General features: G+C 37.1%; 1 protein-coding gene, 2 long non-coding RNA genes and 1 other non-coding gene across 4 annotated transcripts; 3 read left to right on the top strand and 1 right to left on the bottom strand.

Annotated features, from left to right (window-relative positions):
- Positions 1–1,930: 1,930 nt before the first annotated feature.
- On the top strand, positions 1,931–11,439 carry LOC144064810 (adhesion G-protein coupled receptor F1-like). The gene is made up of 11 exons (XM_077587623.1): positions 1,931–1,992; positions 2,712–2,724; positions 3,885–4,007; positions 4,109–4,255; positions 4,337–4,521; positions 6,740–6,916; positions 7,062–8,420; positions 10,153–10,194; positions 10,865–10,916; positions 11,005–11,059; positions 11,336–11,439. The coding sequence occupies exons 1-9, from the start codon at positions 1,939–1,941 to the stop codon at positions 10,907–10,909; spliced, it is 2,145 nt and encodes a 714-aa protein (XP_077443749.1). The 5' UTR covers positions 1,931–1,938; the 3' UTR covers positions 10,910–10,916; positions 11,005–11,059; positions 11,336–11,439.
- Positions 11,440–11,761: 322 nt separating this feature from the next.
- On the top strand, positions 11,762–11,843 carry trnas-gcu (transfer RNA serine (anticodon GCU)). Its single transcript has one exon. It is a non-coding gene; the product is annotated as a tRNA-Ser (tRNA).
- A 146-nt stretch (positions 11,844–11,989) lies between these two features.
- Positions 11,990–13,752, top strand: LOC144064947 (uncharacterized). The gene is made up of 3 exons (XR_013296930.1): positions 11,990–12,214; positions 13,525–13,598; positions 13,675–13,752. It is a non-coding gene; the product is annotated as an uncharacterized LOC144064947 (long non-coding RNA).
- A 1,041-nt stretch (positions 13,753–14,793) lies between these two features.
- Positions 14,794–16,546, bottom strand: LOC144064790 (uncharacterized). Its single transcript, XR_013296894.1, has 4 exons — positions 16,413–16,546; positions 16,148–16,228; positions 14,991–15,032; positions 14,794–14,926 (listed from the first exon to the last, which is right to left on the bottom strand). It is a non-coding gene; the product is annotated as an uncharacterized LOC144064790 (long non-coding RNA).
- Positions 16,547–18,296: the final 1,750 nt, after the last annotated feature.

Below are 18,296 nucleotides of genomic sequence, written 5' to 3'. Positions count from 1 at the left end.
TGGAAAACATGGACTCAGATCGAAGTTGTATCCATGTCGGTCAAATTGTGGAGTTTATACGTTTCTCCCACATTCCAATGACATGCACGGTGGGCTGGTTGGACACTCTAAATTGCCCCTAGGAATGAGTGTGAGTGTGAATGAATAAAAAAATAACACTTTTGGGAAAATGTAGCCACAGAAAATGATCGAGCTTTATTTGAGCCTGATTTAGCAAACAATTATGTCCATCAATTCATTTTCCGTACTGCACATCCTCGTAAGGGTTGCTAAAGCCTGTCCCGGCTGACTTTGGACTGAAAGCAAACATCACTCCTATAGACTGGTCGCCAGTCAGCTGTAGGACACACAGAGAGATAGACAACCACTCACGATCACACTGCTACCAAGTGGGAATTGAACCCAGCCTGCCTACAACAAAGTCACGCGGAAGAACCACTACACCATTGGGTGGGCCAGAAAAATATGATGCGTTGGAAAAGTAAAGATGGACTGCTGTGTGACATGTCATGAAACATGCAAATTAATAATGTTGCTTCAGTATGAGGGTCATAGTACAGATTCCCCCCACCTCATTGATTTATTCAAATTTGGATGCAAGGGGAATTCAGTGTATATTCCTCCTTGCTGGTTAGCGCTGAAAGGTGAGCATTGTCTCTCAATAGGCTTATATTTTGTCATGGGTGGCGCTCCTACAATTTAAGTGCATGCTAAAATGGTTGTAGTTTTTGTAATTACACTGACATGCTGGAAATCTGTAGGAGAGAAAATGTGTGTGGACGTATTCCAAAAGGCAAAAACAAAACAAAAAATTGAATTGGGTACAGTACTGTTTAATACTTCAGATGGTAGTGTTTGTGTAGATTATATAAAATATGAATAAGGTACATTAGTTCAAATAAAGGGTTCTTTAAAATTGAGTTGAGAAAGGTTCATCGAGTCAACATTAATGACTTGTGTAAAGAGGCCTACCTTTCCCTTATATTTATTCACTCATTCATTCATCTTCTGAACCGCTTAATCCTCACTAGGGTCGCGGGGGGTGCTGGAGCCTATCAGAGGTGGCCAGCCGATCGCAGGGCACGAGGAGATGGACAACCAGTTACTCTCACATTCATACCTTGGGCCAATTTAGAGTATCCAATCAGCCTACCATGCATGTCTTTGGAATGTGGGAGGAAACCGGAGTACCCAGAGAAAACCCATGAAGCTACAGTCGTAATGTTTTTATAGGATGCTACAAATAATATATATATATATATATATATATATATATATATATATATATATATATATATATATAGATAGATAGATAGATAGATAGATAGATAGATAGATAGATAGATAGATAGATAGATAGATAGATAGATAGATAGATAGATAGATAGATAGATATGATACAAACTGAATTAAGGTTGATCTAATCTATATGTATATTTTATATATATATTATTTGCTTACCCTTATGTGGATATTCTTGTATGATGGAATTTTTGTGATTGAAAGATTGTACATCCTGAATGCAAGTGTCTTTTGTAATAGTATTGTAAATCACAATAATAATAATAATAATAATAATAATAGTAGTAGTAGTAGTAGTAGAAGTCCTAGTAATGGGATTAAAATACAAACATGTTCTCTGTCCACAAACACTGAGGTCAATTCAAACTTTGTGGTTTCACAGTTGTGGACAGGAGTGAATGAAGTACTGTTATACAGTAATAGGCAGTAAACCAAATTACTGTAATACTAAACTTGATGTGGGCTTCGTTTACATGCTTCAGTGGAAAATTATGGATGGACTAAAGACTGTGCTTTGTGTGGGTGGCATGAACTGAGAAGAAAGTCAACATTTATTTCTGCAATCCTCAGTCTGAGGTCACTGCTTATTGAAATATTCTGACTTTTAATACATTTATTTTGTAGGCTTGGAACAGAATGTTTCCCACACTTTTTCCGTTTCTGATTGGAATGTCATGCATATACCATCAGGTAATAATACTCACATTTTATTTCATGAATGTTCTTGGTATTGACTCTAACATCAACTTGCAGCTAACCAAAAGTCTGTGTAAATATTGCAAATAACAATGTCAGGATTAATATTAAAAAAGGTGAAAAAGATGTTTTCTGCTGATACTCTAATTTCTTATCAAACATTTTTGCCTTGCGTTACAGCTTTCTTTAACTTTGAGGGTTTACGATAATATGGAGTAAAAAAATTAAGTGTATTATGTGTTTTAGGTAAAAGTTCAGATTTAAATGGACAGGCAACAACTATTATAAATTACCTTCATGTTCAAAGCATTTAATGTTTACGATTTCAGATTTGATAGAGGATAAAATATAATTTAAACACATAAATACATACAGTTTTTGAGCATAACCATTTCATGACATCACTTATACCCACACACATACATAATGATGGACCCAATCACTGGTACATACGTTTGATAATGATTATTAATTACATCATAAGGAAGGGTGGACATCCTTAGACTCTCACATTTGACTGGCTAAAATAGTAACAGGATTGATAAAATGTCTGCACCGCTGTCAGGGAGACACTTACTGGAAAAACTGGCTTTTATTTACATTTTTCTCCGCTATTGAAGATAAGAAAATTATTATTTGATCTAGTAATTGTTATTTCTCTTGTGATGCTCTTGATAGTGTACTCTCTAATTGTCGGTTCTTGTGATTTTCAGGGTTATGGTGTTGGTACGTATGTATATAATTGTAGCATCGCAATTTTCTTTTACTCATTTTCTGATCATACTACACTGTGAGTATCAAACAGCACGAGTGACGTTACATTATTTCAAATTTCAAGTTACCTTTTTTTACCCTAATTCACTTCCACAACACTTTGATCGATGGGTTGAATAATGGCTCTCTAGACAACATTATTGATCAATTTTTGCATATACAGTGGTACCTCGAGATACGAGCTTAATTCGTTCCGGGACTGAGCTCGTATGTCGATTTACTCGTATCTCAAATGAACGTTTCCCATAGAAATGAACCAAAAACAAATTAATTCGTTCCAACCCTCTGAAAAAACACCAAAAACAGGATATTGGATTGGAAAAAAACATTTTTATTTGTTCTAATTCGCCATCTATTAACAAAGTGACAAATAACTAGTGGTTTAATAGTACTAAAATGTATTTAATAGTACTAAAATTAGACGGATTTCGAGGAAGGGAGAGAGAGAGAGAGCAACAGAGAGAGGGGAGGGGATTTTTTGCATGGCAACGCGCTCGTAACATAACACAAACAAATTTAAATGAACTTGGATTACGATGCAGACACACTCAAAAATAAGTTTAATCTAACCTTACACTAAACTTAATTCTAATTTTGTTTTAAATTTTGATACCTTTCTTCTCCTGGGTTGGCTCTATTTGCCCCGCCTCCACCCTGACTTTTAGATGCAACCTATTGAGGGTTGTTTGCTTTTGTCTACCCTTCAAAATATTCCCAAAATGATGCACACTAATGTCCTCACAATAGTATAACGCACGGCCACTTGGCTACGAGAAGTAGTATATACGCCATTCGCACTGACCAACGGGGGATAAAAACCACTGAAAAAAATGCAACGCTCCGCCCAGTGCTCGTAGAGACATTACACGAGGGAGTTGCGACCAGAGAGACATTACTCAAGTTAGTTGCAGGGAGAGAGACAGTGCCCATGATGTTCTTATGAGCAGCCTCTTGCGTCCGCTCTATGCTCGTATATCAAAATTTGTCTCGTATCTTAAGATAAATATTTGCCCGAAATTTTACTCGTATGTCGGGCACTCGTATGTCGAGGTACCACTGTAATTTATCAATATCAAAGTCCAAAGATGCAACTAATATTTCTTTCTGGACAGACTACATCGCTGAAGTTTTGATGGAAAGTGATGCCACTCTGAATGTGGATCTGATCATGTCTTTGTTGAATAAAACAACAAATCATTACAATGTGACCCTTCAAGATATTGAAGTGGTGGCCGGTAAAGTCCATCACAGCAATTATTAACATCTTATGTTTCATTTATTACACAGTAAAGTCTTCACAAACGCAGACTGTGTTTTTTTTCTCGTGTTTTTTTAGAGTGTATAAATGTTGGAGAGGAATATTCTTGCAACTGTTCTGAAGGATACATTTGGAGCAAGGAAGTTTGCCATAATTTAAGATGCTGTAATGAAACTTCATGCAAACACAATGTGTTGACTTTCAAATCAGTCTGCGTTGCCGTAGGTAAGGTAAAAGTTTGTATTACGTCATTATCAATAAATGGACCTTTTTCATAAGGGTGACTATTTTTTTTTGTCTTTTTAGGTGAATTCACTTGCGTTAATGATCCAGAATTTGGAAATGGATGTTTAAATTATACGGCCAGAGCTTCATGTAGTCAAAATGAGGTGGGAGGAAAATATGCCATTTGCCGAGAAAGTGGAGAATGGGAATATCAGGATGACAACTGCACCCTCCAAACAATTGTCGACCTACTTGAAGAATCTGAGGTGAGGCTACTTTTTTCCCATCCTCACACAAAGTTAAAAGCCCAACTACAATAAAACAACGTTCTCTTTTCGTGCACCCATTAAGTCAAGAAGTTAGTACAGTGCACACACAATAGGATTTAAAAATCTGCTAAGATTATGCTGGTTTTGTCTGAGTTGGATTATTTAAATAGTCTGTAGTATAGATACTTCAACCCTTGGGGCAGTTTAACATTTGATGCACACCCATACTCCTGGAGACCCTTTTTGCTCCCTTTTAATTCTAATGTTACATAATTGACACATTAATACAGTGAAATCTCGTTACTATGCCTCTCTCGCTATAATGCCACTTTTGCTCGGTCCTGACAAAATTCAATACAAAATGAACCTTCAACACTTCATATCTTTTAAGTAACTTCAGTCCTCTAAGTAGTAATGTTTTTATTTTTTGTTCTTTTTAATTTTTATTAGCAGTTGCATTGCATTTTGTCAATGAATAAAAAATGTTTGTTTTAGTACTGTTTCAATTTTATCATTCATTTTGATGCAATGGCAATTCATTAAAAATAATAATACAAACATAACTGCATCTAAACACAGAACATTGAGAACTAAACAAGAAAATTAACAAAGTAACACATAACTAGTGGTTTAATAGTAATAAAATGTGTTAAATAGAAGTAAAATTAGACGCATTTCGCGGAGGGTAGAGACAGCGACATACATGGAGGCGGGGGGTGTTCGGGGGCACTTTATCCACGGCACTCGTAAACGAACAAACACATTTAAATTAACTTGGATTAATATATACAGACACACTCAAACATATGCTTAATGTAACTTTACACAAAAGTGAATTCTAATTTTATTTCATTTTTTTTTAACTTTCGTTCTGGGCGGGTTAGCTGTTTGCCACGCCTCCACCCTCATGTTCGCTATCGTTGGGCTGTTTGCTGTTGTATTCCCTTCAAAATATTCCGAAAATGATGCACACAAATGTCCTCACAATAGGATAACACACGACTACTTGCCAACGAGAAGTAGTCTTGAATGAGCGATCACGGGAGCTAACAGGCTAAGGAAGGAATAACAGCCTACCCACGTAATGATTGTGGGTAATGAAGTTTTATTCTGAGAAAGGGTGCCATTGCCTATGGGTGTTGTGTGCACGAATATACTTCATTACCCAGAAAGCCCTCTTTTTGCCCGCGCATGCGCGTTGTGCGTTTCCTGGTCGAAACTCGTCTGAATAAATCGTTCAGTGCTCGTAGATATCTGTTATACACGAAAGAGATGCGGCAAAAAAGACAGTGCGCTACAATGATAAACAGCCTCTCATGTCTTGGCCACCTGGCTTTCTCGCATCTTGACATTTTGTGCCATTTGCTATCGGTGTTGTGTGCACGAGTATACAGTGGTACCTCGACATACGATCGTAATCGGTTACGAGACTGAGATCGTATGACGAGATTCTCGTAACTCGAGCGGACGTTTTCCATTGAAATGAATGGAAAACAAATTAATTCGTTCCAGCCCTCTGAAAAAACACCAAAAACAGGATATTGGATTGGAAAAAATGTTGTATTTCTTCTAATTCGCCATCTATTAACAAAGTAACACATAACTAGTGGTTTAATAGTAATAAAATGTGTTTAATAGAAGTATAGAATGTAACTTTACACAAAAGTGAATTCTAATTTTGTTTCATTTTTTTTTTAACCTTCGTTCTGGGCGGGTTAGCTGTTGGTCGCATCTCGAAATTTTAATCGTATCGTGGGCGAATTATTCGATCGAAATTTTCATCGTACCTCGAGCATGTCGTAGGTAGAGCTGATCGTAGGTCGAGGTACCACTGTATTCTAAAGTGTGTGGCTTCAGGTTTTTTTTTACCTAGGTCTACAATGTCTTGTGTGTCTTGTATCTGTATAGCTACTGCAACTAAGAAATTTCCCGAACACGGGATGAAATAAAGTTCTAACCTTACCCAACCTAACCTAATTGGGTTTGCTAGGGGAGAAAAATGGTCCCATGGATGGGAGTGTGCAATTAATGAAAATGACCCAGTATTTGTAATGGCTTCAAGTAAATGTGAAGACTTTTGAAAGTGCAGCTTCTTAGAATCTATGTTAAAAAAAATGGGAAGGAAAATGATCAAAAATGCCATAGATGTTCCAAAGATGCCAAAAGGTTAAGGCATGCATTGGTTGTAACATTTGATTTCCACCCTAAATTTCAGAATTTGACTGAAACGACTTTTCCGAAGTTGCTGGCTGAACTCAGCAATACCACTAACACCTCGAGTCAGCAAGTAACTGAATCTCCAAACAACATTAAAGCCATTGTTGAAATTCTTGAAAATGTAGCAACTTTTATGAAAACATCTGAAATCCTGATAAATCAGGATCATATTGCGGTAAGCTCTTCTTTCTCATTTAAATGTTGAAGCAAGTATAATGAGTTTTTCCCTCTACCCCATATCCCCTTTTCCCTTTTTAAGTTTAACTGTTTAAACCAAAATTTTGGATTGTTTATATTTCTTTTCTTTCCTTTTAATTCAGCGTGTTCTCTCAACCACAAGTGTTCTCATCATGGATAATGCAAGAGCATCATGGGATACTCTTAACCGTCAAGCCGTCATTGCAACCTTTGGACAAAGAACCCGCACTCCTAGAAAGGAGAGTTTAAGCTCACTATTGCTGTTTTCTCTTGAGTGTATAACGAGTAGACTGAGTAATGCATCTTTTAACATCGAAACGCCATTGATTATCTTGAACAAAACTTCAATGACAACCAGTTTTCATGAGGATTTTAATTCTACAATAGAGATAAACATACAAGGCTCCAATGGACCAGCAAATCTCACCTTGATAACCTTTGAATCCTTGGACAATGTACTTCCTCCAAGAGATGAGAACAACGCTACAGGCAGGGTCATAAATGGGAGAGTCGTACTTGTTCAGTCTGACAACAACCTCAACAACATCTCATTTAAGTTTGACATCATAAATGAGTCTCTGGAAAGACCTCAGTGTGTATTTTGGAACTTTACCCTTTTCGATGGTCTTGGAGGATGGGACAATGAAGGCTGCAAGCTTGTTATCCAAGTAAATGAGTTGGTTACATGTCAGTGTGACCATTTAACCTCATTTTCCATACTAATGTCACCTCATGCTCCAAACGACCTTGTGTTGAATTACATCACCAACATCGGGATCAGCATTTCCATTTTTTTTTTAGTTATATGCCTCTGCATTGAGACACTTGTATGGAGACAAGTTAGCAAGAGCAACACATCACACTTGCGCCATATTTCCATTGTTAACATTGCATTGTGTCTCCTGATTGCAAACCTTTGTTTCATTATTGGTGTCGGAAGGACAAGCAATCTACAGGTGTGCACTGGGGTTACCTTTATCACCCATTTCTTTTACCTAGCCCTCTTTTTTTGGATGTTCAATTATGGCTTGTTGCTGCTTTATTACACATTCACTGTCTTTGAGGCTATTTCTAAGAGCACCATGTTAGCCATTGGATTTTGTCTCGGCTATGGGGCCCCACTGATTATCGCAACGATTACGATAGTCGTGAATGCCCCTCTTAAGTCTTATATTCAGCAAGATGGCTGCTGGCTTAACTGGAATGAGTCCAAAGCGCTCCTGGCATTTGTGAGCCCATCATTGCTCATTGTGTGTATTAATTTTTTAATCCTAATTCTAGTGATAGCTAAACTACTCCAGAGACGGAAAAACCCAAGTCATGTACAAGGGGATGAGAAGAATGTCATTGGTTTCCTTGCTCGGACCGTGGCCATTCTCACTCCATTTTTTGGAATAACGTGGACTCTTGGAGTGGGAACCTTAAGTGACTCTCAAAATTGGACGCTTCATGCTATGTTTGCCCTCTTTAATTCCCTACAGGTAAGTTTCTGATGCTATAATAATACATAGTATTATGTCGTTAATTAGAATTGTAATTGTCCTCTCTGTTTTTGTTGATTCTCAGCTGGTCAGATTATCGCAAATGTTTCAATTGCCGTTAATTAAGGATTTGTAATAGTTATGTGCTAATGTTAAACTTCACCAGTTTCAGTTTTTACGTTTGAGTTTAAATCCTTTGCATCTTGGGTTTATTGTGCATCTGGATAATTGTTAAAATAGACATACGCTACTCAGTTTAGTTTTGAATAGTGTTAATTTTTCTATTAATAATTATTAGCGCACAATCTGTATGGCCGTAGATATCTTTACGTGAGAGAGATGCGGCGAGAAAGACAGTGCGCTGTTATCATAAGCAGCCTCTCGACGACTCAACTAGCAGTCGTATGCTCGCATTTCACATTTCTTGTATGTTAGGGCACTCGTATGCCAAGGTATTCCTGTATTCTATTTCAAATCAAAACTAAATTAATATTTTTATCTGCACAAAAAGAATTTTTTTGCAAGCATTGCCGGTGAACCTAAAGGTAGGTATGTGAGATGTGCGTAGCATATTTTTAAACTGTCTTTTTTTCCACAATTTGGCTCGTCCTGTGACTTTTTTTATTTTTATTTTTTAAAGTGACACTAATGTGAAAGGTGTTTTAGGCGTGCTCCCAGCTTCCACAGACTCTTTTGATGTATGTATGTGTATATATATATATATGTATATGTATATGTATATGTATATATATGTATATGTGTATATGTATGTATATGTATATATATATATATATATATATATATATATATATATATATATATATATATATATATATATATATATATATAAAATCAGTGGCAGGTCGTGCATTTCACACCTAGGCCTTCAGTAGTGCTATGTCTGAATCAATCCAACCCTCAATAACTATTTTATGGCTATCAAACGTTTACTGCAGCTACACGTGTGACACATAAAAAAGAAAGGAAGAAAAAAACATCTATAATAACCTGGGCGGCCCGGCGACTGAGTGGTTAGCATGTCGGCCTCACAGTAGGGGTCCTGGGTTCGAAGCCAGGCCGGTCCACCTGTGTGGAGTTTGCATGTTCTCCCCGGGCCTGCGTGGGTTTTCTCCGGGTACTCTGGTTTCCCACACATTCCAAAAACATACATGGTAGGTTAATTTGACACTCTAAATTGCCCCTAAGTATGAATGTGAGTGTGACTGGTTGTCTGTCTCCTTGTGCCCTGCGATCTGCTGTCCACCGATTCCGGGTGTCCCCCGCCTCTGGCCTGAAGTCAGCTGGGATAGGGTCCAGCACCCCCCACGACCTTTGTGAGGATAAGCAGTTTAGAAAAAGAATGAATGAAAAAATGAATATTTGGACTGCAATTATCTGAACATTTAAATAACTGGTAAAAGGTTAGGTTTTCACAAACTTGGATAGCATGTTCTTCACTATTTTATCATTATTAATATAAAGTATCATGTTTGTCTCCCCCCAGAAAAAAATATTATACTGCATAAATATTTATATTTTATTTCTTCCTCTCATTGAACATTGTATTGATTGGTTCAATATTTTACTCTGGTGTGACTTGTTATCTAAAAAAATCTGTTTTGGGGTGATTTTGCGTATGTAGAAGTGTCCTTTAATAGTTGGAAAGATAACGTTTAAACTGTTAATTATCAATTAACCTATAAAACTCTGACTATTCTCTGTCTTCACTTAGGGGTTGTTCATATTAATTTTTGGAACACTCTTGGACAAAAAGGTATGTGGCTGTAATATGAATGACAATATTTTTGAAGCACTTTGAAGCAATCTGACTCACCTTCCACATAATGTCGTAACATTCTGACCAATTACTATTTTTGTCCGTGCTTGGTCTGAAAAAGGTAATAATTAAGCAATATCCAGTAAATCCATGTGGTTGTGAAGTAGCCATGCAGTTAAATGTGGAGACAAAGACAACAGTTTGGTGTGATAAACACACCTGAGCAATGTTCCCTCTAATTTTTTGTTTGTCTGGGCAGAAAGACAACCTCCCTGAGCACACCGAGTACCATCATTGCTCGCTATGGGCACACACCAGTAGCAGGTGTATGTCTACTACACATAAATGATTTAGTAATAATGAAATTTAATGATTAATATCTATGAATGGGCGGCCCGGCGGATGTGTGGTTCGCGCGTCGGCCTCACAGCAAAAAAAAAAAAAAAGGGATTTTATTTTGTGCGCTCCATATGTTTTGATGTGCGCAGAGAAGATGAGAGTAGTGCGCAATTGCGCACGCACGCAGTTTAGAGGGAACATTGCACCTGAGCCATACCCAGATGATCTTCATTGTTTTATCAGTAATTGTCACTGGAAGTTTATCTATAAGAGTCATCCCCTCATATATATGAAAATACTACTCATTTGTGTACATTTGAATTTTCAGGTTTGGTCAGAAATTTTGAACCACATGTCAAACCTCTACAAGTGAGAAAAAGGTAAGCAAAATCAATGCATATTTTCTTAGGAGCTCAAATAACTTTTCTCCAATAATGTATTAACATTAGATTATTTCAATTCTTTTAGATCATCACTCCTAACTCAACTCAGTGGAAATTTTGGAAGAACATTGGGAAGAAAGGTAATAATAACTCCAATCTGTCTATTGTCCATGACCAAGAGTGTTGGCAATTCTGCCATGCGATTAACATGCAAATAATCCAGTAATTAGATTGTACACAAATAGACAAACACCTAAACTGATGATCACATTTTTAAAAATAATAATTCCAATACGTGCGGCCGGGGTGAGCAGTGGTTAGCGCGTTGGACTCACAGTTCTGGGGATTTAAAATTGTGTAAGATGCCCATTGCAAAGGTTATTAATAGTTTGTATTTTGGTCTGTGTTTCTTCCAGATATTCATGACCTGTCATCTAACCCTTCTGAATCATCTCATGCTGCCATCCGTCGATGATGAGAGTTGCTTTTTTGCTCACACTGAATACAAAACAAACTTTCCTAACAAGCCTTTACATTAGAATTAAAATGTTTAAATAATTCTACTATTTATAATAACTAGAGCTGTACCGATGCCAATAAACACTTACTTTGACACTTGTGGGTGTAGTGTGCTTTGAAAACCACAAGGTGGTGGACAAGATGCGTAAATATGAGAAGAGGGCGTACTGTAATTCCGCTTTGTGGACATATGGCTAAGCATTTTTGATGTAAAATACGTTAATTTCCTTTTTACAGAGTTAATGAACTTCAATACGTCTGTGAAATGAAACACGAGGACATATGTTTTATTCATTAACACAGACTGGAAGGTGTCGCTACAAGACGAGGTGGCCGAGTGGTTAAGGCGATGGACTGCTAATCCATTGTGCTCTGCACGCGTGGGTTCGAATCCCATCCTCGTCGATATCTTTTGCCAAATGTCATGGTGAATTGCTCAGGTCCTTGCCGGCTAATCATTATAATTTTGCCACACATTGGTGTGAAAACACAGGAGGGAAAAATGGGGGATATAAAAGAAAGATGCCCGTATTAGTAATACGTACTTTTATAGCATCAAGACCACAAAACTCACGACTATTCTACGTCATCTTCAAAACATAGACAATGACAGTTGGGAGGACAAACCACCTCTTGGAGCGCGGTAATCAAGCCACCATCTTTTCCACTTTCAATGTGGTGGTTACGCCTACTATTGTAGACGCAGCCGAGTTAATTAAGCGCATGCGCAGCAACCATTCCCTTTGGAAGGCCTTTCACACGCTGACGTCGACGAGGTAAGGAATACAGCAATTCACTGGCCTAAATGCGTTTTTATCACGCTATCTGGAAATTTTTCAGCAATCAATTGAGCCCAAAACGCCAACAAATATTACGTTTGCGCTTCTTTTTCTCACCGGCTGTGTGCCGTATGTTACTAGTTAACATTAGCGTTAGTGTCACGATTTGACTTGAATAGTATGTTGTCCGTTTTCTCTCCATGATTGAGTCGTGTGGCAATGCTTTAAATTTAATCAAACAACGCCGAGTCATCAACCGACAGTTTGCTGGGTAAATGCTCACTCTAGAATGACATCCAGAGGCACAGCTTAGTTTGTAATAATAGTTTTCGGCTGCGAGTGCTAAACACCTCTTGCTGATTTGTAATTGTTCTGTTTTTACAAAAAAATCCCTAATGCAAAACTGTTAAGGCAACTTTCTCCTAGCGGTTAACGTCAGTCTGTATATTTAATCGCCGTATACAAAACTATTAAGCCAACTTTCTCCTAGTTCACCGGTGTCAAAGCGGCGGCACGGGGGCCAAATCTGGCCCGCCGCGTCATTTTCTGTGGCCCGAGAAAGTAAATCATGAGTGCCGACTTTCTGTTAGGATCAAATTCAAATGAAGATTATACATGTATATTATATTTCCTCATTTTCCCCTTTTTAAATCAATAATTGTATTTTTTTAATCCATTTTGTTCCTTTTGTGTTTTTAGTTCAAAAAGCATTTAGTAATAAATATATTTAAAAAAATCTGTTTTCCACTCTAATATTGAACATATTCCCAAAAATATTTTGTTTCCTTTTGAAATGAAAAACAAATTATTATAAGATATTTTCCCTCATGAAGAAAAAAAAAAGCTCAAACAAACATTTTTTTAGATCTATAAAAACTGAATATTTAGGGCTTTTGATAGTTTTTTTAATCCAATTTAAATAGAAAAAATATCAAAATATTATTTCAAAAATGGTCCGGCCCACGTGAAATCGAGTTGACGTTATTGTGACCCCCGAACCAACCCGAGTTTGACACCCTTGTCCTAGCTGTTAACGTCAGTCTGTATATTTAATCGCCTTGTCTGGAAAAGCAAAAATAGCACTTGGCACTCGCTAACTAATTTTCATTCTTTATCTTGATCATTTATTAAATTTCTTGTAAGATTTCTCTATCCCGTAATTGTTTGGCAACACCCAAATAACTTGGTTAAATCAAGTTTTCCCTGTTTAGCATCAAGATAAAACTACTTCCCCCAAAAAACAACTAAGCCTATCTGTTGAATCTCCAGGCTCTATATATGCTTTTTTGTGCATTTTCCCTGTTTAGCACCAAGATGCAGCTCTTCTAGCATGCCTAGAGGACTCTTGAGGTTATAGAAGAGGAGCCTGGGCCAGATGAAGGTAAAACTACACCCCCCAAAAAAGTAGAATCTCCATTCTATATATTCTAACTTTTGCTATTTTTTGCATGCAACAGGCCTGAGAGACCTTCCTTGCAAGTTGCCCACTTGAATCCAATGGTGTGTCTGTACTTCTAAATAAAAGCCTAAATCATCATGGTGATGTTTATTTCACTGGCCATTCATTTCCACAGCTCTTTGACTAAATCTTTAAAGGTAAGAAGGATCTCAGTTAATGTTAGAGCAGGAATTCTAAGTATTCATTCCCAATTTTATTTTCTAAGTGTATATACCCCCAGTTTTATTTTCCCATTTTTTTCCAATTTTATTTTCTAAGTGTTTATTCCCCCAGTTTTTTTTAAATGTTATTTATTAAATGTATATAGTCCAATTTTATTTTCTAAGTGTTTATTCCCCCAGTTTTTTTAAATTTTATTTATTATATGTATATAGTCCCATTTTATTTTCTAAGTGTTTATTCCCCCAGTTTTTTTTAAATTTTATTTATATGTATATACTCCCATTTTATTTTCTCAGTATTCCCCCAGCTTTTTTAAAATTTTATATATACCCCTAATTTTTTTTCGAATTGTATTTATATACTCCAAATTTTTTTCTAAGTGTATTTCCACTAGTTTTCCCTTTTATTCCCAGTGTTTATTTATGTGTATATGTACTCCCATTTTATTTATTATATACCCCCAATTTTTTTTCAAATTTTATTTATATACTCCCATTTTATTTTCTCCCCCAGCTTTTTTTAAATTCTTATTTATTATATGTATATACCCTTAATTTTTTTCTAAGTGTTTATTCCACTAGTTTTTAATTTTATTTGTGTTTATTAACCATTTTTTAATTTTTATTTTCCAAGTGTATGTTACAAAAATTAATTGCAAGTGTAAAATTGTTTTGAGAAACTTTAACTAAAAGTTCTTGTCTACAGGTGGACAAACCAGAGAAAAGACTTCAACACTTCAATGTAATGCCAACTAAGCATGCTAAAGTTGAAATGTTTACCTGTAAATAAAAAAATTTAAACTTGCATTGTTACCTGCATTTTTTTGTTAGATAAAGACACATTTAAAAACTTTTATTTTGAAAAACTTCAGAGATTTTCAAATGGATGAAGAAACTCTCCTTGGCACCAGGTGGAAATCTGGAAAAAAAGGGGGTCAATACAAAGTAAAACACCATTCACAAGGTCTTATCTTTTATTTTGAAAAACTTCACTGATAGGTTTTCGCGTAACCACCAGCACCGAGAAAAGGTGGGTGCCTCAGCCTATCTGTACATAGGCAGGAAACCTTGTCCCCCCCCTGTGGAATTCTGGAAAACAAAAAAGGGGGTCAATACACAAAGTTAAGTAAAAAAAACATTCACAAGGTCTTACCTTTTATTTTGGGGGTACATAGGCAGGAAACCTTGTCAAATTCTGGAAAACATAAAAAAGGGGTCAAGGCACAATAGATTAAATTACATAAAAAGAAATACAGACTATGGCCTAATTAAGTCAAATTTAACTAAAGAAAACTCATACATTTAGCTTTTTTTCTATAAAACATCAAAAGAAGGCAATATTAGACACTCCTGGTGGTCTGGTTTTCTTTTTGTCTGCTGCAGAAAGACTAAAAAATGATCCGAGTCTTTAAACACCCCTATCCAGTCTATTTTTCATGTTTTCCTCCACAAACAAATAATCAGCATCTTGATGTGGTGGAAATATAGAAAACACACTGGACAGGGGCCCACAAGGTACAAATTACATGAAACTAAATCCTACTTCTGCCTTGAGTTTTTCAGTCAATTTCAAATCCATTCTTTCTTAATAAGATAAATATCCAATAAGCTTCTGTTTTTCTCTTCTTATGCCAAGGAAAAAAATGTTTAAATTAAGCAAAAATTACACCTGCACTATTGCTGAATAAATGTCTCACTTGGGTTTTGTCCAAACCACATTTAAAACTAAAAACGAAACAGTCCAAGCCCTGAGGTCTTAAAGAAAGTTAACAGGGTAAAAGTATAATCTATTTGAGTGCACAGTTCCACTACATGGCAGATTTTTTTGTACCAATTACCAATTTCGTCATACGCAGTTATCTGGGTATGATGACAATTAGGCTTTTGTCGAGTCAATGATGATGACAAAGCCTATGTTTGATTATTATTTGTAAGTTCAGAAAGATGTGAAACTCACAAGCGGAAGCTACTCTTACACTTGCCACTATAGTATTTTTTTTTCAAATTAAATTCAATAGGGATGACCCTACTTTAGTTTTTCATTTATCGCAGCCATGTCTGGTCTACATTAACCGCGATAATCGAGGGATTACCGTTTATTCTTTACACGTCTACTAATGACATTTGTGTGGGTGATTTATCCACAGGTTTTTGCTATTTAAAAAACACCAATCTAGTTAGTGTTTTCATTCAAAAGTTGAATGTATCATGATGAAAAACGAGCCAATTGCGCAAAACCTTGAATACTGAACGCTGACGTTTAAATATTACACGGATAGAGAAAATCAGAACTATTTAAAAATGACTCACTTTGTTATGGCGTCAACAAGACTTTCTGGTCGTTTTGGCCACATTCTTGATGTTCCCCAGCAGTCTGTGCTCGTTGAGGGACTGAAACACACAATGGAATAATTTCTTTTTAAACAAAGAGGGATCGGTAACGCAATGTAGCCAATTTGTTTGCAAACATTTTGCTGTCTGCACACACATGGGGGCTACATCACGTCAACGAATCATGCTCTTATCACTCTTAAGACGAGAACTGGGGCTTCGAAATCCCCAAATGACAACATACCGAATGTGCTGCATCGTCCTGTGAGAAGTTTGTCAGGCTTTCTTTGGCAAATCGTCACTTTTGAGCTGCTCTGCAGTGCACGCCCGTGCTGCCTCCTAGCTTATCAGCCATTTTGGGTTTGACGTCGGCTATTTGAACTCTGACCTCGGCCACGCCTCTTAAAAATGGACACACAAAAAATAGAAATTGTTTTCATAATAACGTTCGTTAGTCAGTGTGTGTGTGTGGGGGGCTGTAAATTCTTTTTGGTTGGACTTTAATACTTAGGAAAAAATACTTTGTTTTCATAATAACACGCATTAGTCAGTGGGTGGGGCGGGGGCGGGGGCGGGGCTGTAAATACGTGTTGATTGGGCATTCATACTTAAAAAAACACATTGTTTTCATCATAACATGCATTAGTTAGTGGGGGGAGCTGTAAATATTTTTGGGTTGGGCTTTAATCCTTTAAAATACAGTATTGCACATTATGAACATTGTGATGACATGCACTTTAGTGTTTGTTTTTTTTACTTCTAGACATTTAATGACAAGGCAAAGTGTGGCCAATTCGTGGTGTAGAGGTTCGATCACCTGACTGCAGTGTGGGCAGGCAGGGTTCGAATCTCGGTGGATGATGAACCATTTTGCCATTAAAAAAGACTAAGTCATTCAGTATTTCCTTAAATAAAAGCACCAAATGACCATGTATAGGCGGGCTGCCTCATGATGTAGTGCAGGGGTAGGGAACCTATGGCTCTTTTGATGGGTGCATCTGGCTCTTTGCTAACCTGTGAGCTAAAATCTGGAAATTGCTGGTGACAGAACTGAGATATTACATCTAGAACTGCTTTAATCTTCATTTTTTGCAGTAGACTCTTATGGAATGCATCCTCTCATTGATTAGCAGCAGCATAAGATTCTTTTAAAAATTATTCATTTTTTCCACTTTAAAAGTGGTGAAATTACTAAAAAAAATGGAAAAGGAACTCATTTACATGTATGTATTTTGACTCTTAAATTTGTAGTATGGCTCACAAGGAATAACATTGGAAAATATGAATTGTTTGTGGCTCTCTTCGTCAAAAAGGTTCCCGACCCCTGATGTAGTGGGTCGGTCACCTGCCTGCCATGTGGGAGGCGAGGGTTCACATCCCGTGTGGCCAATTCGTGGCGTAGAGGTTCGTTCACCTAACTGCCGTGTGGGCAGGCAGGGTTCGAATCTTGGTGGACGATGAACCATTTTGCCATTAAAAAAGACTAAGTCATTCAGTATTTCCTTAAATAAAAGCACCAAATGACCATGTATAGGCGGGCCGCCTCAAGGTGTAGTGGGTCAGTCACCTGCCTGCCATGTGGGAGGTGAGGGTTCACATCCTGGTGTCGCCAGTCAGCCTTTAATTTAATGAAAAAAGGATTACCCATTTACTGAACTACATAGTGTAGTGATCAGTCAAACAAGAGCAGGATTTGAACCCCAGTTGCCCACATGGCAGTCAGGTGAACAAACCTCCACGCCACATATTGGCCACACTTTACTTTGTCATTATTGGAAGGTCTTGACTACAAATATATAGAAACAACTAAGGGAAAATGTTTCCCAAGTGGGATTCAAACCCCAGCCTCCCACATGGCAGACAGGTGAGTGAACCTCTACGCCACGAATTGGCCACACTACTTTGTCATTATTGGAAGGTCTTGACTACAAATATATAGAAACAACTAACGGAAAATGTTTCCCAACTGGGATTCAAACCCCAGCCTCCCACATGGCAGTCAGGTGAATGAACCTCTACGCCACAAATTGGCCACACTTTACTTTGTCATTATTGGAAAGTCTTGACTACACACAGTTGTTTTTATTTAAGGGAAAAATGATTACCAACTGGGATTTGAACCCTGTCC

This window comes from Stigmatopora argus, chromosome 19 (genome assembly GCF_051989625.1).
Source record: "Stigmatopora argus isolate UIUO_Sarg chromosome 19, RoL_Sarg_1.0, whole genome shotgun sequence".
In the NCBI taxonomy this organism is placed as follows: Eukaryota; Metazoa; Chordata; class Actinopteri; order Syngnathiformes; family Syngnathidae; genus Stigmatopora; species Stigmatopora argus.
Note: the sequence above shows the minus strand (reverse complement) of the source record. Positions and strands in the feature narration are given on the sequence as shown.

What these genes read in the sequence shown, in the direction of transcription:
- LOC144064810 (XM_077587623.1), top strand. Translation starts at nt 1,939, where the DNA reads ATGTTTCCCACACTTTTTCCGTTTCTGATTGGAATGTCATGCATATAC. An exon ending in ACCTACTTGAAGAATCTGAG is followed by an intron (nt 4,522 to 6,739) that starts GTGAGGCTACTT and finishes CCTAAATTTCAG; the next exon opens with AATTTGACTGAAACGACTTT. An exon ending in GAACACTCTTGGACAAAAAG is followed by an intron (nt 10,195 to 10,864) that starts GTATGTGGCTGT and finishes TTGAATTTTCAG; the next exon opens with GTTTGGTCAGAAATTTTGAA.